We start from the raw sequence: 21,166 nt of genomic DNA, 5'->3' as shown, positions 1-21,166 counted from the left end.
CGGTCAGGTCGACGCTGCGGCTGCTGGGACTGATGGCTTCCTGCATCCTTCTGGTGCATCACGCCCGGTGGCGGATGCGGGCTCTGCAGTGGGACCTGAAGTTTCAGTGGGCCCAGCATCAGGGTAACTTGTCCGACCACGTCTTGATCTCGGAGGGCACTGCGAGACAACTGCAGTGGTGGCTTACGGACCGCGATTGGGTCAGAGGCAGATCCCTCTCCCTTCCCCAACCGGAGCACGTTGTCGTGACGGACGCGTCCCTCCAGGGCTGGGGTGGCCACTTGGGAGAGGCAGAGATCAGAGGCATCTGGTCTCCGGCGGAGTCCCGGCTCCATATCAACCTGTTGGAGCTACGGGCGATTCGTCTAGCACTGAAGGCATTCCTCCCCTTTGTCAACGGGAGTGTGGTGCAGGTGTTCAAAGACAACACCACCGCCATGTGGTATTGCAACAAACAGGGCGGGGTGGGGTCGTGGACCCTTTGCCAGGAGGCTCTGCGCCTCTGGCAGTGGCTGGAACGTCAGGGCGTGACTCTGACGGTTCAACACCTGGCAAGTTCTCTGAACGCCAGGGCGGACGAACTCAGCCATCGGTGCTCGATGGATCACGAATGGCGTCTGAACTCGGACGTGGCGCAAGGCATCTTTCTGCAATGGGGAGAGCCTTGGTTAGATCTATTCGCCACAGAAGAGAACACGCAATGTCATCAGTTCTGCGCGTTGGAGTTTCCAAGACGGCACTCGCACGGCGACGCCTTTCGGCGCAAGTGGAGTTGCGGTCTGTTATACGCCTTTCCGCCTATACCACTTCTGCCCAGAGTGCTGAAGAAGATCAGGCGCGACCAGGCCCAAGTTATCCTTGTGGCTCCGGACTGGGCTCGAAGGTACTGGTATCCCGAGCTACTCAGCATGTCAGTCGGTCCCCCGATCCGCCTGCCCCTTCAGGAGGACCTTCTGTCGCAGCAGCAGGGGACGGTCCTCCACCCGAACCTGTCCAGTCTCCACCTCCATGCTTGGAGATTGAGCGGCGGCAGTTGAGGCCATTTGACTTGCCTCCTGAAGTCTGTGATGTAATTCTGGCAGCCAGGCGTCCCTCCACTAAGTCGGTATACGCCTGTCGGTGGAACAGATTTGTGGCATGGTGCACAGCAAAGGCTGTGGATCCTCTTTCCGCCCCTCTTTCAGAGGTTCTTCTGTTTCTTCTTTCTCTTGCCCAGCAGGGCTCTGCTCTGGGCAATATCAAGGGCTACCTTTCTGCCCTTTCAGCCTTTCTTAGGCTTCCTGATCAGCCTTCTTTGTTCAAGTCCCCGATTGTAACGAGATTCTTGAAGGGCATCACACACATGTATCCACCTGTTCCGTTTGTGATGCCTCAGTGAGACTTGAACCTGGTTCTTACCTTTCTGATGTGTGCTCCCTTTGAGCCCCTTCATTCTTGTCCTCTTCGTCTCCTGACTTTGAAGACGGCTTTCCTGGTTGCCATCACCTCTGCCAGGAGAGTGAGTGAGCTCCAGGCTCTTTCTGTCCAACCTCCTTTCCTGTCCATTCATCCTGACAAGGTGGTTCTAAGGACTAGACCTTCTTTCCTGCCCAAAGTAGTTTCTGCTTTTCACATCGGGCAGTCCATCACCCTCCCCTCCTTCTTCCCGCCTCCGCATCCTTCGAAGGATGAAGAGCGGCTCCACCGTCTGGACCCAAAACGTGCGCTTTCATTTTATATGGATCGCACACGCCAGTTCCGGGTGGATGACCAACTGTTTGTTGGCTACGTGGGTGCGAAGAAGGGACGGGCGGTGTGTAAACGTACCATCTCTCGGTGGGTCGTTCTGTGCATCAAAGCGTGCTACTCTTTGGCTCGGAAGGAGCCCCCTGTTGGGCTGAGGGCCCATTCCACTCGGGCCACGGCGGCTACTACTGCCCTGGGCCGGGGAGTCCCTTTGCAGGACATTTGCCAGGCGGCTACGTGGGCCTCGCTGCACACCTTTGCGAGGAACTACTGCCTGGACAGTCAAGTCCGGAGGGATGGCTTCTTTGGCCGTTCTGTCCTCCAGGACTTTCTGGTGTAGGAATGTATTGGTTCGCAGACCCACCACCGGGGTTGGTATTGCTGGGGTATCTATTCTAAGGTAAGGAATCTAACACTAACGTGTTTCTTTCAGATGAACAAGTTACTTCCCTTCGGTAACGATATATCTGTAAGAAACATTAGTTAGTGTTAGATTCCTTACCGAACCCACCCATCCTCCCCGTTCTGCGAACTGATACCTAGGGTTAAGGACATCCCTTTCAGGGCCCTAGTTTCAAATGGCACCAGTGTTGGTTCTCTCATGGCTCTGCGTTTTCTGGCGCGGAAAAGCTGTGTACAAAGAACTGACGTCAGCGTGCGGAGGCGGCGTCTATATACTCCAGCGACGTCATCACGGCGCACGACGCCGACGACGGACGCGGAGCCGCAGGGGACGCCTGCAGACGACGCCTACCGATGCGCAGGGGTACTGCTACGCAAAAGTTTCCGGATCCAGACTGACGCCTGGGGATATTCTAAGGTAAGGAATCTAACACTAACTAATGTTTCTTACAGATATATCGTTACCGAAGGTAAGTAACTTGTTCTACGGGTGACCTCTCTCGTATCTACCATACACACCATCCCTATGAAAGTCCTTTCAGAGCGTGGTCCCCCCAATACATTCAAAAGACCCAATAGTACTGTCTTGGGGTCCATTGAAATGGAACGTCCCAAAACTGCCACTAGCTCACGACCCACCCCGTCCCAGAAAGAGCGCAGCACTAGGCAACCTCACGTCACGTGGCAGAAATCAGCTGCAGGGAGAATTCGGAGGGCACAGGTCGAATGAGCAGATGGGACCATCCATGGTATATGGCGAAGGGGAAGGTAGGTTGTCTGTAAGTAGTTGAATTGGATCCTGCACAGGTGGAAAGAAATGGCCAGCTCCCAAGGGGCCTGACAAACCTCCCTACAATCATCATCATCCTCATCCAGTCCGCCCACCCATCCCTCCCACTTCTATGTCGGGGTGGAGAAGCCTTTGGGGGTATTGATAATCAAGGAGGAGCAATAGATCAGAGACCGCTACCCTGGCCAAGTGGCCCATAAGGATTTTGGCTGCAAGCTGGCTACATTCAGGAAACAGAGTTGTTAAGGAAAGATGAGCCCGCAAAACATGGTGCAGCTGGAAGTGATAATACAGCGCATGAGACAGGGTGTAATGGTCTTGCAGTTCTTAGGATATCAAAGCCTCTCCACTTCATAAGTTCCCCAAGTACGTAATTCCAATGCGCTTACGGTGGGCAAAGCCTTCGAGGCTACACACCACTGGAGCCAGGTGCCCTGTCCGTCAGCCAGCAGTCCCAGTGGATAAAGCGCTGCCCTCCAGTACATCACAGCCATGCGGATGCATGATGGAATTGTTAGGGCTATTTGACCAGCATAGACCAGATCAAGGAGTCATTCCTAGGCTATTAGGTGGAGCTTTAGATGGTAGACCGGGTCATCTCAACCCCCCGTAAACCATTCACTTATGGGCAATAAGTGTGCATTAATCTTGCTTTTGAAATGATTGCTCCAGAGTTTTGTTAACTCTATCTGGTTGTCTGTCCCTGTTCTAAGAGAACTTGTGCTGCTTTGTTAGGAGTGCTCTTATGAATTGCAAATAGTTCAGTCTCTTGTCTTAACGTTTTCTTCCCCATTCTTAAGTTGCCTGTGGGTCAGGGTGCTAGCCTCTCAGAAAGATGTAGGATTAGATCTCTGAGCAGTGGGGGGGGGAGTCAGGAGTCAGGAGCTGCCCTGGTTCTGAGACAAGAGGATGCAGGTAAGTTTGGAGCAGGGTGGCAGAATCTGTGAAAACCTATGGTTTTAGAAGATGGTGTCTTGGGGCATCTCCTTTAGGCATGAAGCTTTCTGGGCTAGAATTGAGAGTTTTTTGTAAATTTGTATCAGTAGTTGTTCTGTTTTATTTAACTTAATATTCACTCCGTGGATGATTATTGTGGTTAGTTAGCCTCTTTGCACAAAAACAATTGGCTTGGATCTGTGCTTTCCTCCACCTCCTCCTCCATTGCAGTTAATATTTGGCACAAGGTATTTTCATCATCTTGCCCTACTGTGTAAAGAGTTTTTATTTTATTTATTTATTTTTTGAGGCTTTGGATGAACATGTACGATAGTCTCATCATATTGTGTAAAGAGTTGGATGCACTGCCTTTCAGTTTGTAGTGTGTTCAATACAAAATGTTAAAAAAGAAAACGAAAATCTGAAAAGAGTGAGATCCTAAAATCTACACAGTATTTTTGTGTTATACAAACGTACACATGCAGGATAGGAGTTACAGGGGACCTTTCCACTGCAGCAGGGGCTGCCGAATCCTGGATCTCAACTTTCTTAAAACATCCTGGTTAGCGGTAAGAGTGAATTGCTGGAGATCAACTAAGATGTTTCCAAAGTTAAAAGCACTGCAGTGACGCAGTACAGCTGAAGCCTGCCTGAAACTCGCTCACAGAAATCATCTCAAAGCTGGACTTAGAAAAGCAGGGCAGCACCAGAGCAGGATCCATCTTAGAAACTGGCCACTGTTAGTCATCCAGATTTGAAGGTATCCGTGCAGCATCAATGCTATAGGCAACCTTGACCACTTGGAACTATTTTACTGCTAGAGGTATAATTGCTCTGCAGTGCAGCATCAAAGTTTGGGCCTGGAAGAGAAGTGTCCTAAACCAGATCCATTTCAGAGCTGACAGCTCAGCATCAGAGCTGAAGCAAGGGCTATTGGAGCCACTTATTTAAAAACTGGAACAACATATGACGGCCTAAAAAACAAATTTCCATTGTTCATTCTTCACCTTCAGCTCCAGGACAATAGAAGATGTATTTGATTATGTGAACTCCAGTAGAAACTATGGTTCACCAGTTGACCAGTATTTACTCTGGCAGTTTCAAGGACATTGTGCTAATGTTAGCAGTTGTTCCACCTAGAAATACCTTCAGCCTTTTTGTGTCTTTTGACTCCTTGCTGAAAGACCTCAACACCATGCACTTTAGCTCATTCTTGAAAAAAGGACTATGTCCTACTAATCTTAGCACTTCAGTTCCTCACCAATGTCCATTTATTTGACAGATAGACCAATAGAGCAGCCTTAAAACATCTGTCAACTTTTTCAAATACTATAATATACTGCCTAATTATCCAAAAAAGGTTCTTCCTCCAGTTATGGGACTGCAAACTGAGCTGTTTCATAGTGGGACAAATTTAGATCTGCAGCTACCCAGACTGGAATGGCATTTGTCCTCTTGACCGTTTTTGCAGTACATGGCACTATTGACCATCAATCTTTACTTAGCAGACTTAAGGAATTTAGAGGACATAGTACTGCATTATCCAGAATGGAATCCACATCCTTTGAACTTCTTCCAAAATTAGTCTAAATGTCCTTGAAGCACACCTGCATAGCTCTCCTTAGCCCTGGGGTAAATGTTTGTCATCCTCCCCACAGAGAAAGCTAAAACTGTCAGGTGCCTCTCTTATCTGTGATGTTTTAGGCTCATTCATACAAAATACATCCAAAGCCTTTTGCATCACACATCCCAACTTTCTATAATAGATTGGCCTAGTCCCTACCTACCCCAAATGAATTATTTTCTTTATACTTTCTTATGTTAGGTTAAAAAATCCTCATAAAGCGCACGTACACCGATTGGTTTCATGGCACTGCTCTAAGAGATGCAGGGGCACTGCTGAATTACTTGTATCCATTCCTAACAGCCTAGTCTTGAGGAGTTTCCTGAAGCTCAAGATGGCAGTGCAGGATCTAATTTCAGAGGGACGGGAGATCCAGTATTTGGGTGCCAGTACTGCCAACCTGCAACCTCCCTGTTGCTTCAGTTTAAAGGAGGGTGCCGTCAGGAGGTGCATGTGAGCTTGAATGCAAGTTGCAAGTGGGTCTATGACTTTGAATAAGGCTGTCGGTGAACTTGGGACTCCTTCCTTCAAGGATTTGAAGATGAGGCCGCCTACCTTAAAGGCGCATCGCTGTGGGATGGAAAGCCAATGCAGCTTCCTCATGAGAGGGGTGACATGCTGCCATCTAGGCTGCTGAAAGATCAGTCTAGCTGCCTGGTCCTGCACCAGTGGTAGCCGTTATAGTGGGATGCTAAAGTATAGAGAATTGGCATAGTCTATATGAGACATGACCATGGCTAGAATAACTTGCATCAGTGCTTCCTGAGTGAGAAGTCTGCTGATCTTTCTCATCTTCCTTAACTGGAAGAAGCAGGTTGAAATTACTGATCCATATTGAGTCTTCATTGTGAGGTCACAATTAATTGTTACCCCAAGACGTTTAGCAGAAGGGGATGGGTTGGGGGGATCCCAGTTTAGTTGGCCAGAAGTGTGAACTCCAAGGATTATGGGTGCCCCCCATTAAGACCAGTTCAGTCTTGTCCAGGTTACGTTTTAAATGATTGCTGTTCATCCAATTGTGGATGGGCAGCTTAGTAGTCTCAAATTCGAGGACCGATTCAGAAGTGTTGCTAATGGTGAACAATAGTTGAAGGTCGTCTGCATACTTGAAGGTGCACACCTTCTTAGATCTATAATTGTTACCTGAGCTTTTGGTAATCTCTCTGGTATAAATCTGTCAATTTATGTAACCATCCCATATACCTCTGACAGCTGTCGCTCATCAATAAGAGATCAGATCATTGGCAGGTCCCCTCCAGCAATCATGAGTTTTGAATGTCGCACCTCCCAGATGTTTGCCTCTCTTTTATACTTGTCTCTCAATTATTCTCTCTGATGAAAGAGGAGGAATTCATTCACATTCTCTAATTATTATATGCTTATCCTGCAGGCACGTTAGCAATGCATTCCGAAATATTAGTGTTCTAGGCCCTAAGCCTGTCCCATACATACTGTAAAAGAGTTGGAGCTACATATTTGCATACAGTTGGGCCTGGCCCGTAGATACCTTGCATGTACTATATAGAAAAGCACTTACACACACAATGGGCTGTTCATGATCTAATTGTCACAATTCTACCCAATACCTTCCCGAATAAGAGAAGTTTCAACTACCATGCCCCCCTCCCTCTTCAATGTCTATCTTAAGATCATTGCTACAAAATTACAAAACCTTCTCCCTTTCCAGCAACAACTATGTTGCTGAGACCCAGATACTCCTGAAGTTAGAGAAGCTTACAGACTTAGGTAAGCATGACTAGTAACAGGTGAAAATTCCAGTACTGCCAAATGCAGCAAACTCAAAACTTCAAATACAGAAAACCTAATGTGGAAAAAGTGCCCACTTCAAAACCAGGTGTTCTGTGGCCTAAGAAACTTGGAGCTCCATCCATAGTTCAAGTTCAGAAATCGGAGTTGTTGCTGTACCCCACTGGGTTCTCCATTCCTCCTTACATTTTTTCAGAGCTCTGAAGTCAATCAATCAATGAACGATCCTTTATTCGATTGTAAAATTGTGCAATCATAAAAGCAGTACATGCATCGATATAATCAAAATGACAATATAAAAAATGTAACTCCATTGGTATCAATCATATACGAAATTTAAAAAGACATAAATAAAGTCGGGGATAACAGACTTGACATCCACATTTAATTAAAACACTAAGCTCTTCCTATAGGCGACCGTCCTTTTCAAAAACATCGCAACTTTCCAGATCATATCAGCATTGTCCAGGGTTTGCAGTGCAATATACGCAGGTCGGCAAGTCCTAAGTCCCATCATTTTAAACATTGGTCGAATCCACACTTTTCTAATTTCAGAGTAAAAACTGCAAAAAAAGATAACATGGATGGTGGGTTGACATGAGCAATCGTCGCAAGGACAAGCTATCAGAGTGCGACTCCATTTATTCATATTAGGAAAGCTAGTGAGTCTGTGAAATATACAGAGTCGAAATCTTGTACGAACCTATCAGACCCTGCTGGAACTATGGCTAGATAGGACTGTATTTTAAAAACACTTAAAATCATTTGGTTAGCTAGTACAGAGGGTTTAAGACTTTCCTTTGTCAGCCTCATCATATCCAGCATAGCAATACCTTCTTTTTTCAGTTCCTTCCTGCTTACTGAGTGCAACGATTCAGGGTCAGTAAAATACTCAGGATGACCGGGATTGTGCATAAAATTAGAAACCTAATGAATCCAGGGAATCCTTAAAACTTTTTCCAATTTTAAAATATCCTTTAAAACATCCCTCTTTAATGTGGGTTCTTCTTTAATCCATACACGATGCCACAATAAAATTGGCTCAAGTTTAATAATGTCAGTCAGATATGTTAATCCCAATTCTGCATGATATATGTAAGCAGGTGTTGTTCTTGGTACAGACAATAAATATCTTACACATTTATTTTCCACTACTTGTAGGGAGTTAGTATTTGCAATACTCCAGATTCCAGACCCGTAAGTTGCTGTGAAAGTACATTTTGCCTGATAAATTTGTAAAAGTTCCACTGGTGGTCGTAGCCCTAATCTTTTCGCGAACTGGGTGAGTGCGGATATAGTGTTAGTAAAAATAAGTGTTTTAAGTCTTATTGCCTGTGCCCACATGTCCTCTTGGTGGAACATAACACCTAGATATGAGAGAGTTTTTGTTGTCAATCTTTTGATCCGCAATGAATACTTCACAACATTTTTTCCTCCCCACACCACAGCTCATTACGTAAGATTTAGAAGTGTTCACAGTTAGTCCTAAGTCCCCCATAAAATCCTTAAAACGAGTCAAAACTCTCTGTAAGCCAACTTGGGTTCTGGACATTAAAACCGCATCGGCCTATAAAAGGGCATGGATTGGACGACCATTGATCTTAGGGAAGTCAACCTTTTGCTCAAGTAATGCGCCCTCCAAATCATTTATGTACAAGTTAAAAAGGAATGGTGCGAGGACGCATCCTTGTCGGACTTCCCTATGGATTGGAATGGGAGTTGTCGTCCCACCCTTAACATCAAAGCAGACTCTGGTTTGGGCATTGCAATAAAACCGCCTTAAAAAGTGGATAATTTGATGATCCACACCTATCCTTTCTAAATTCTCCCACAGTTTAATGTGTCTTACCGAATCAAAAGCAGCTGTCAAATCTACAAAGGCTAAAGCAAGTTACCATTTTTCACAGAAACATATTTTCCAACCAATAAAGCAAGGTTCAGAGACTGTTCTATAGTGCTCACTCCTGTGCGAAATCCATATTGTAAATCGGAAAGAATCTTATTATCAGATGCCCAGGCTTTTACTCTTACTAAAATTACACGATCTAGGATTTTTGTCATTAAGTCGAGTAATGAAATGGGCCTGTAGCATCTAGGGTCTTGACGGTTTCCTTTTTTAAAGATAGGAACTATAATTGACTCTGTCCAGGTTGCTGGGAAAGATACGTGGCAGCTAGAATTTGCTACTTGCGTAACAATCAGACCCCAAAGAGATAAATTTGACTTGGGTCACTGGGGACCACGTCTGATCCGGGCGCCTTTACTCCAGGGGTATTGGAGATTGCCATCAACACCCCATCTAAGGTGAATTTAAGGTCAGTATTAAATGATTTATTACTAGATAAGGTGTCGTCGTCAGGCCGATCAATCCTCCTGAAGACCTCTGAAAAGTACCCAACCCACAGTTCCTCTGAAATTTCAATCTCAATGGAAGGGCCCCAGTCTGGTTTCAGAAAAGGTGCTTTTACCGCCTTCCAGAAGGCACTACTGTCCCTACTTAAGGCAGCCGAATGGAGGGACTCCCAGGCTTCCTTTTTCAGGCTGCCTCTTCTCCCCTTAATTGCTAGTTTATATGTTCTCCTTGCCTCGCGAATGGCCTCCCGATCTCTCGGGATAGTGTGAAGAATATTTTTTAAATTTGTGTGTGCTTTCGTACATTGTTTGTCAAACCAACCCATTTGTTTTGCCTTCTTGGATCTATGAACAGAAAGGGCCTCCCTCACAGTGCTTGATATTGACTCAAAAGCCTCTAAAATGCTACCTGGGCCAGCTAGATTGCTAGTACAAGTATCAAATTCATCTTTGCACTTGGTCACCACAATTTTTAGAACCCGTTCAGGATCAACCATAGCCCATTTCAATGTGTAGCCATTCGTTCTGTCTAGTGCCAGTGACTCCAAAGGCTGTGGAGCAATTTGACCCCTTTTTTTACTTTTTATACATCCTTTAAATGTTGCGCACAGTGGGAAGTGGTCACTCAATGATATGTCTCCAATGTGAAACGAGCTAACTTGAGCGGCATATCAGTTTGACAGCAGAAAAAAATCAATTGTAGAATATAGGCCGGCCCACTAAAAGTATACCCCATGGGTACTGGATCCAGGCACATTTCATTTACAAAGCCTAAGTCCAGGGTGCATAACATCTCATGTAACCGCTCTCCGACTTTTGCATGAGTAAAATGCGTGCAACTGAGCCCTTCCTCCACATCAAAATCCACACACATTTGAATCAACAATAGGACGTAAACCACAAATACAATCTCCTAAGAAAAGGATCCTAGTGTCAGAGACACTTTTATGCCATAGAGATTGGACGTCAGTTATTAACTTATTAAAAACTGCTTCTACATCAGACTTTGGAATGTTATTGTACAAATGAATCAGAATTGATTGCTTGCTACCTATCTTAATATTAATGATTTGGAAAAAGGCGTTCTCTAGCCTGGATTCAATTTTGCTAAAATGCAAAGTGTTTGCAATATATGTACAGAGGGCTCCCTTTAGTCTACCTCCTTTACTATCTCTTGCCTCTGTGTGTACGGTTCTATACCCGTTAATATGTATTGGATCTCTAGCCCATGTCTCTTGGAGGCAGAGAATATCATCACTTTGGATGAAATCACACCAAGTTGGATTTATCAATTTTTGGTGTAATCCTGCTATGTTCCATGAGACGAGTTTACAGAGGGTTTCCTCTCCTATATTGTCCTTGGTATACGTTGGTAATTTTGACGAAGCAGGATAGTTATCAATGCACATTACAGGTTGCATGCCTTTTACGCTTGTGACTCCTAATATAGTTAACTGGTTGTCACAGGGCTGTAATAAATTAATGTGGTCACTGTCTAATGGCCCTTACCGAGATGCTCCATGACTGAGAATGGTGTCACAGTTAAGCCTGTCTCTACATTAGGAGGATTAACATAGTCATCAGTGATAGATGGTTCAAGCGTACTGCATATAGTTCCTTGGGCTAGGGAGGGCAAGTACTCTTTATTCAATGCACTAAAATCTTGATCAGTTAGTCAATCAATTGCGTCTAAGGACTCAAATACTTCAAAACGATTGCTGGTTGGCATGATTTAGCGAGAAGAACTGCTATTAGAAAATAAAGGCTGTTGGAGATAGTACTGTTCATTAGTCATGGGGTTATAAAAAAGCCCTAGAGGGAGGATATTAATACCATTTACATTAATATCCCCGGTTCCTGCTCTATCGAGAATTTGCCGTACTAAATTTGGATATCTAAATGATAGGACGATGCAGTCTTCTTGCAATCGTTTATTTGACTTACCTACCCAAGAGACTCTTCTGGCCATCTTGAATTCAATAAAAAAAGCATTATTTAGCCCTGTTCTGGTATTGAGAAAGTGACAAGCTTTATTGCGTCAGGTTGACCAGTGTTCAAAATCATTGCCAAGCACAGGAGGGACATTTGCTAAGACCACTGTATACAGGGTCGCTTCAGGGGGGGAGATTTAGGACCATATTGGGCGGGACTTTATACACCCTGCACTGCTTGTGTGGAGCAGAACCTAGATCTACTTTTGTGTTCCCCTGAGCTTCCCCCCCCCCCCCCCCCCTCCCCCCATATTGTGCATGACAGGGTTTTGTGATGTTACAGGCCGAATCAATGGGAAATTATGACCTCGGTCCGTCTGAGTTGGCTGAGTGTGGGGACTTATAAAAGGAACAATCAACCTCTGGTGGAAAATTCCACTAGTTTACCAAGCGCACTCCAATATGTTTAAAGTATGACAAATATAAACAATTGATAACCTGAAGTATTTCAATTAATCACTCAAAAAGAAAGTTCTTCTTCCAAACATAGCTTTATGTAATCTTTTGCGTTTGAATCTTATTTGTTTCACCAAATCAATCTAGAATTACATTAATACAAAATATGAAAATTAACAGCTTTGTGTCACCAGAATACAGAATTACTGCAATAACTAAAGTGATGAGAACATTTTCGATGTAGTTGAAAACATAGTTGAGAAATAGGCCCAATGCATTTCGGGGGGTTCCCTTCTTCAGGGGCACTGTGAAAATAAAACAATGTATCAATAAATCACATTTACTTTCCTTATGTTTAACTAGAACTTCAGAAAACAACTCATTAGACGGTGTGCGAAGGCAGTTCATAAAAAAACAGTGGTAATACATATGTTTGTACAGACATCTAGTTTAAACAATTGAGTATGTGACAGCTATAGGCCATGGACAGTTAAACAGGTCAAAGTGGAAAGAAGAGGCAAAAATTAGAGATGAACTTGTGAAACTCCTCTAATATGTATTGCGATGCGATGTTATGTGCGAAAAAGATGAACAACAACAAAGTCAACTCGATGTCAGTGGCAGGGATATGCCACCGTGCTGCTTGTGTTTCTAAAAACAAGATTATAACTGTTATACTCACATCTCAACTACTGGGTGTTATGTAGGAGTATTCCAGTGCTCCAATGTGTAGAATTATCAAATGTAAGTCTTTCAGCTAAGAACAAGAACAACAAGATATGTCTATGTCAACTCCTTGACTTCAGTGTATTCAGAGACCATATAAAAAATCTACTCCTTTAAGTGTACACTTACTTGATGCTGCAAATGACTGTAATTGAAAAAGCTGAACTCAGTGGAATAGTATAGGGAAACAGAATTCAATCGTGCCTGAACGCTGGAGCCATCATGGCGCTGGGGGCCGTCGGGAAGATTAAACAAGCTATTGCCCAGAGTCACATGGTGCTGGGCTAATCTGCTGCTGGAGCCAGGGGATCGAACCATGATCCCCAACAATCTAAGAGAATGTTTTGCGTCAATCATATTTTAACAGACATAAAATAGACTTCAAATCTTCCTACCTATATTATTTGGTTTTTGTTTTCTTTTTCATAACTAGCACTCATGGATGTTCTGAAATTGCGCTCCAAACAAATATTCTGGAGCTGCACTAGAATACAGAAAATCATTTATCATCTTCTAATAAATTCTGATAATCATACTTGATTGTTAAAGGAAAACGGGTACAATGGTGGTTAAGAATCAGGATATTACAGACACCAGCATCTCCTTGTCAATAATAGATTGTCCTAAAAACTATGTAACTTCATGAATGTTCCCTGCATCTTGAGGAAATGTTTTCAGTTTGTGGAGCTGAATTAGGAGGGATCCGTTGTACTATGTGAATAGGAAAGCCTCATTTATAATGAACATGTGGAACAACTGTAAGATTTGATAGTCCTCAGCGAAGTCAGGATAGATTTGCTTTGAAACATTGCAAGTAGAAAAATGTCTTACTCCTTTTAATTGAGAATGTATGGATTCTAGCTGGGAATGCGACTAGCTAACTTTCAGCCCTGGAACACGATGGATGAGTAGATGACGGGTACTCGGGTCTCTGGATAGAGCTCTTCGATTTCTCTATAAGTAACCACTTTAATGTACTCATAATATGTTGAACTTTTTATCTGCACCTTACTGAAAAGCCCACCATAAACTTCCTATCTTTGTTTATTCAAGCATAATAGTAATGCCAAAATGTGTTCTAGTAGTAAGCATGTGTATTTTTGTCTTATTAAGTCCTTTACCCGTATGAAATTGCTTGGGCTTGTCCCACACCAATCCTAGATTAAAAAAATAGTGCTACTGTAGCCAAACCTAGATTAAAAAATGAGTACTACTGTAACCTTGGTTTCCCTATACAAAGATTGCTGGGCATTGCAAATATTGTTTACTTCGGCAGGATTGGAACCGCTTGGAAGGCAGCAGACCGGGGTGTTTTTTTTTTTTTTTTGAGTTGCCACAAATCCTGGCAAGTGGCAGACAGTCTAAGTTAATTTTAAATAATATGTGGCTAAGGCTAACAACACTAATGTATCCCTGGATAAATTATCCTTTCATTTGCATACTAAAAGAGGGAAACGTCTACGTTGAGAAATAGAATTCTTGTCTATTTTCATTTAGTTACGCTGTATTTGATGGTTTTTACACCTTATTTGTCTTTAGTCTTTCTGTTGTTTGAGCTGTTGATGGTTAAAATTGGCACTGTTGATTTAAAGGAACTAAGCATGTTTTGTCGAAGTGAAATATCCCTCTAATGCCTGTGAATTGTTAAAAGTAATGTAAATGAAAGGTATATTTTGCTGTGCAAAGAATCCCATTTGAGGATCCAAGACTATATTCTTACATGTGATGCTTGGCACTAATCACATAGCTGTTTCTCTTTCTGGAACTGCAGGTTATTATTGCTCTCTCCAGCCACTTAAGTGCAGTGGAGTCAGAGAAGCAAAAGCTCCGGGCCCAGGTGCGACGCCTTGTGCAAGAAAACCAATGGCTTCGCGACGAGCTCGCCAACACCCAGCAAAAGCTGCAGCGCAGTGAGCAGGCGGTTGCCCAGCTGGAGGAGGAGAAACACCATCTGCAGTTCATGAACCAAATCAAGAAATTTGATGATGACGTCTCTCCATCGGTGAGGCCGATTTGGAAGTGTCACTGCTTTCAGTTATGGGTTCACTGGGTGAATGGACACAAACCCCTCCTAAAGTGCTTTCCTTTGTTTGTCAAAGCAATATTGGTCATCTCTCCAAAACTTGGCTGCATCTAGTCCACTTTTTGCTATCGAGTAATTTCTCACCTCGATCCCTCATTAATCATCCTCTTCTCATCAAGTCTCCACTCCAAATTTTCTCCTTTCTATTTTTGACATATCAGACATCAGCTCTCTGAAGTGACTATTCAGAGTTTGTTCTCATCAACATAAACTGATGCTTTTTCGGATCGAGGAAACATTCCTTTAATTTTTTGTGTCTAGTGTCTTGCTAATTCTTCCCCTGCTCGCTTTCTTGTCTTTCACACAAAGTCTGTGAGGAAACAAATACCTTCATTGCTGTTTCTGATACTTCCTGCTTCTTGGTACATTGACGTGTTTTTTCCCTTGTGGGAATAGAATGCTTTCATTAAATTCTTTTTTTTTATGTGAATCCATATAATATTTGATAAACAATTTGCATAAAGAGCTACGTTTTGCATGGCATAAGCCATACAGATCTGTCTAGGTGAGAAGGTAAAGGGGGATCTCCTAGGCAAACCCCCAGGATATTGCAGTTTTGCAATTTGCAAAACGTTTACGAAATCGGGAAATTTGTAACAGTCCCATGCTTTTTATACAAGTGCCTCAAAAATTGTGATTTAAAAAAAAAAAGGAGGCTGATCCTGATCCAATAAAAAGGATGAGCAACAGGCCAACCAGCAGCAGAGGTGTTAATGTTCTCTCTTGTCTGGCTGTTAACACTGCTTGAAAATACACTGAGCCCTCCTCCTGTGGTAGCAGCCTGCTGCCTGTTTTCCTTCATAACTCACTGTCTTCATTGGCCTCCTCCCACCCCATTGCCCCCTTTGTCTCAAGGGACCCACCCCCATGCTTCTGCTCCCCCACCATACCCCTGCCGCCCCTTGACTCCTCTGTACCTTGCTCCTGTACAGTCTCCTCCTGTGACCATGACCAGGTCACTCATCTGGCACCACACCCATTCAGCCCCTCCCTCTCCATTGAATCTCCTTTGTCCACCCACTACATGGTTACCTGTGTACCTTTGGAATGGGTGTTGGTGGATGGCAAAGGGTAGAGTTTACATTTGTAATCTCACATCTTGGGCACGAGATAACATTTTTTTCCAGAGTGTGGTGGTGCAAGGAATTGTTTAAAAGTGCCACCCTTTTTAGTGGCTTCCTCAAGTTTTCTTTTTTTTTTGTTTTGTGACCCACCCTCTCCTAATCTAGAACTTTAACACTGGGGTCCTGCTATTCAATACCCAGTGTATGTGCTCTGACCCCTATAATTTGTTGAAATTGCCTTAAGACCTGTGTGGCATATTTAATACCCCAATAAGGCCATAGTATATGGTGCAGAAGTACACCCAGGGCATCGAAAGTTAAATGCCACTTTCGAACTGCAGCACCTATTGTGCCACCTTCTACAGTGGCAGTTAAAATGTAGCTTCAGACCTACCCTGTGGATCCTGGTAGCAGTAGTGTGACGCATCCGCACAGAACTATTAAAATCACCTTTTTGAGTGGTAGGAAAACCTGATGTTAAATATTGCATAAATCAGCCCTAAACAGACCCCCCCAGGATATAGTGGCATGGATTAGCAAATTTAGCGGCACAAATATGGAAATTTAGCGACAAAAATATGGAAATTAAGCGGCATTTTCACGGCTCTTTATTTTATTCATAATCATTCAATTTCAGCCTTAAATCAATGGAAACTGTTTTTGCAGAGTATTCCACTTTGAATAGGCAACCTGGGATATGGAACAGAGGAAGCAGTTCACAGGTGAAGGCTCCTTAACCACCGGATGGAAAGGATGTCTGCTACTCAAGACTTCTAAGACCTCTTTCCGTGAAATGTGGCACCCGTTCCTCGTGCTCCTATCCACTGAATTTAGAGAACTTACATGTCGTAAATATCTACGCATCCTCCGGCTCTCTGAAACAGACTAAGTCTCAGCACAACTATAGAGTTGGAGGTGCAGACACATCCTGCATCTTCAGAGTACTGGGGGAGGGGGGGGGGGGCACGTTTTTGGGTTAGTTCTTAGTTTACTTTATGTTTGTATTTAAAACCTACATGACAAGTGAAGCGATGCTCATGACCGTGATTCATATGAACATTAGGGGGAATGAGCAAGGTCGATTATGTGATGTACTTAAATGTTTTTGATTCATGTGAACAAAAGATTTAAACCATAAAATAAAAGTTGCTATCATCCCGGACAAGCTTTGGGACACACAACTTGAAACTATAGTAAAAGCATGAAAACGCCTCTAGTTTAGCATAGCCACAGAACAAAGTGAAAAATGTGTTCCTGAAATTATAAAAAATCTAGCGGGATTCTTAACACTCAAATTCCTATGCCAACCATTTCCAGACTAATCTAAAATCTAAAGGGACCCTACACCCTGAGGGATTGGAGATGAGGGCGCCTATCAGACCCGCTTCAACCACAAGCCTGTCTGATGCACCAGGGCTATGTTCAGCCCTTTAAACAGATGGACTGAGGTTTGCATGTCCTCATTAATAGTCATTGATGGCCCGAATGATGATGACCATCAGTCTGGTCAGTCAAGGGGATGCTAGCACCCGATGATAGCAGCTCCACCTTTTCTCTCAGTCTATAGAAGGTTCCTGTACACAAAACCTACCATACTAAACTGGCACGAGCTGCTCCTTCTTCAGTCTGAGAAGCAAGAGTCCAGATGAACAAGTAACGTACCCACGGTAACACTTTTTCTGGTGGATACTCCATCTAACTGTAGAGTCCTCACGTGACATTACATCCCAGGGACCAGATTGGATCCAGAAAGCTTTCACCAGCAATGCTCCTGCACCTCTTCAAAGTCAAGAGATGCAGCAAGCAGCTCTGCATCAGTTTAAGTTATGCACAACACACATGAAGACCAAATTAAGATCCCACTGTAGTATCACAAAATGTTTAAGAGGAAACGTGTGTCAAACCTTTATGAACTTCATCACAAAAGGTGGATTAAAAAAGAATTGGATGTCCAGCACACGCATGAAGGACAAAAGGGCTGACAAATAACTCCTGATAGTGCCCACTGCAAGATTATAGTGGGACAAAGTCAAAACAACAAAAGAACATATGAAAGCTTGGCTTGCAAAGGGTCAGCCTTCCAGGCACCACACCAAGCCACAAACTTGTCCCATCACCCTGCATAGGTGGAGCTCGTGGAAGGGCACGTGGCGTTGACTTTATCAACCACTTCAATTTAGCAGATCAGACGCAGTTATCTGCAGCCCCTGAATCTTCATACATGGAGGGGTAGATTGCAAAGATTCAAGTAAAGGAGCCAGACCTACTGCTGAGACAAAAAAAACCTTCCAAAGCGTCAAAGTGGAGCAGAAACGTTCTGCGACCACTTGTATGAGGTCTGAACGGAAATGGTTTCTCGCGCTACATGTATGAATCCGTCCTCCCTGGAAACCATCTACAGTACAAGGGCTTCTCTGATTACTCTTTGTTTGCCTGGCGATGAAAGGCACATCTTCCACACAGGGGACTTAGTAAACTTGGAATTTATTCAGACACGAGACAGATTGTAAAATCTTACTATACATTTTTCTTTGAAAATTTAAATTTGAAGGCTGAACACATACATTTAAAAAAAATTGCACTTCGTGCAGCAAGAAATAAAGGGACGACTAAAAGACGTCCATGTACGTGAAACAAGATTAATATTCAAAGAAAGTGTCCGGCCCTCATTTTCTATGCATTGTAGTTCTATGTCCGGTTAACTGGTGTCAGACATCAGACAGGATGCAGCAGCAACAGATTGAAGAAAAAAGCATCATGGCATTCACTACAGCAGATCAAGAAATCAAACAGTGAGCACATTCACCAACAAGATTCTGCATGAGTGAAGGTGACACGACTATTCGGCATAGATCGCAGAAGGATACATACAGAGGCGCAAGCAATGAGAGGAGCAATTTCAAAAGAACAGAGGAGACTGCTTCATTTTGTTTTAAAAAAGGATCATAAAGCAGTAGATCAGATGCTGCCGACACCTCACAAAAGTGATTTTGCGAGCACTTTTGTAAAAATTGCGGCATTTTTACAAAAGTGCCAATTTCGCGGGCACTTTTGTAAAAATCGCTGCATTTTTACAAAAGTGCCAATTTCGCGTCAAACTGCGAAATCCTGGAGGGTCTGCCTAAACGCACCTTGCTGCACACAAAGAAGGGTGTGCATAATATTTAAGAGTGCAACATTAGATATGGCATATTGCCACAGTGACTAGACCCAAACAACACTGTCACTGGTCAGGGTGTACTTGGCATATAGGAAAAGTAAAAGTATAGATTGTACACTTTAATATATAACTTTTGACTTCTTTCTGCTGCAGACACCATTCCAAGGCTTATTTTTATATCTAATAAAAATCCAATTTAATGATAAAGTCAGATTTTGATAAAAAATCTGGGAAATGTTACTTTTAGAAAGTTACCTTAATCCAGGCTGAAGCTGCTGAGGACTAGTTTACATTAGCTGTCCAGTTATTGCCCAGCCTAATAGTCGGTTTAAATAAGGTGTGAAATACTTAAATTAGGTGTGAAATTTCGATCAGTAGCTACACAATGGGTATATTTGAATGTGCAGAGATGACTTCTCTGAGCTAATCAGAATATGCTTGGTGGAAGCTGGGCCCATCCTTTTGACACCACAGTGTCAAATCCTTCCCGACAGGACTGTTTGAGCCACATGTAACACTTTGTTACTCTTGAAAGGGAGAGATCAGGATGCAGGGACAATCCTTGTGTATCCCCTGGATAGGTGCTATAGCAACCTTTATCCTACCAGACATCTGTCTCCTGGTTTGTTTTGAGTACAGAGCTTGCTTCAAACTGGAGTTTAGTGTTAGATGTGAGATGACACTTGTAATTACCGTAGTGCACTCCCCTTCACACTCAAAACTCTCTGAGCCCAAGTTTAGTGTGGCAGAAAACATTTGCAGTCATGAAAATGCTCATGGCACTTTGGGCCTGTTTGCAGTAAGGCCAACCGGACCTACTGAAAAATCTGGTGGGGTTGCACCTGGGGGCCTTTAACACATTGGTTAGGGAGTGTAAAGGAGTCCCCCTTACCCACCAGCTGTTGACAGACATAAATCCCCAGGAACCCTCTTCAGAACACTTTTGGTCTGCAAAAAAACAGAAGAGGACAGGACCTGCTATCTGTAACCTGTGGAGGAGCTCTGAAGGACTGGACCTGATCCTCCCGCCCCCTTGTACCCAGGGCAAGTACGTGGACTTAACAGGTCAGTTGGCTGGCCTCATGTGTGGCTACAGGGGCACAGAAAGTTGTAAGGATTTCCCTAAAATTCCCAAGTGACCAGTGACAACTGGAACTTGAACTGGTCTTTGCACGTGGCCTCTGCCTGGCAACCCATGCGTCTTCAGTAGAACCTCCCCAACCAAGTTCTTTTCGGGCTTAGAAATATACCCCAGTGGTTGCTTGGGCAACTGAAAAAAGTTTGGAAACTTTTACTTCAGCGCCCAGGGGACCTAACCTGAAAAGTACTCAACCAGCAGTTCTATGACTTAGGATAGAATTTTAGATTTGCCCCTCTGAAAGGCTTCAGCGTCTCAGGAAAAAAAAGAGTCCCTTCCTGTTTTGGAACTTACTTTTTTCATGCTAAGGCCTCATAAACTCCAGAGCCATAGCGGGACCAGCCTGCTGTAGCTCCAGCCTTTCATTTAAGCCTTATTGTTTTGTGTCACATTACATGGGGATCTGCATTCTGCCTGCACATGTTTATTACATTTGTGTGACATCTAGCTGGTGGTGGCCTTATTCTTTGTCCTTTATCCTTATTCACCCAAAATAATAAACAACTTTTCTACAGGGACACTGCCAGGTTACAGACTGTGACTTGGCTGAGTCTCTATGAGGGACAGGCCGCAGACGGAACAGTATTTTTGTGACAGGCACATTTTCTGCCTACTGCAAATCCCCACAAATTTGGGGTTCTGGTACACAATTATTATTAAGATTGGTTTGCTGCAAAATGTGCTATTCAGGGAACAAATTCCTGGAGCTGGTCTGGGACGCCTATAGGACATTATGCTCGCCATACAGCAAAAACACGGATAAAAGTATATCAAACTTGGCATATAGCTAGAACTTTAATCATTGTGGTGCCTTTCTTAATTTTGTGTATATCTGTTGCGTATATTTTCAGATATTTGCCCTACAAAAAAGTGCTGGGTGGATTTGAAGGGTTTATTTTAGAGATATTTGGACCATTAATATGTGGACCCTTAGTGTATCTAGATCTTCGAATTCCCCTAGGATTTTTACATTGAGCATCTGGTTGGAAGAGCTCTTGTTCCCCTTCCCCCA

At 43.6% G+C, this 21,166-nt stretch overlaps 1 protein-coding gene across 3 annotated transcripts in view; it reads left to right on the top strand.

Moving 5' to 3' along the window:
• Positions 1–21,166, top strand: part of LOC147692219 (kinesin light chain 2-like) — a 359,953-nt gene that overhangs the window by 72,990 nt on the left and 265,797 nt on the right. For all 3 annotated transcript variants that reach the window (XM_086938492.1, XM_086938494.1, XM_086938493.1), the window contains exon 3: positions 14,481–14,711. In XM_086938492.1, coding sequence (XP_086794618.1) covers positions 14,481–14,711 — 231 coding nt within the window. The remainder of the gene's footprint in view (positions 1–14,480; positions 14,712–21,166) is intronic.

The sequence above is a fragment of the Lissotriton vulgaris genome, chromosome 9 (assembly GCF_964263255.1).
Source record: "Lissotriton vulgaris chromosome 9, aLisVul1.2, whole genome shotgun sequence".
In the NCBI taxonomy this organism is placed as follows: Eukaryota; Metazoa; Chordata; class Amphibia; order Caudata; family Salamandridae; genus Lissotriton; species Lissotriton vulgaris.
This window is presented reverse-complemented; position numbering and strand designations above follow the sequence as displayed.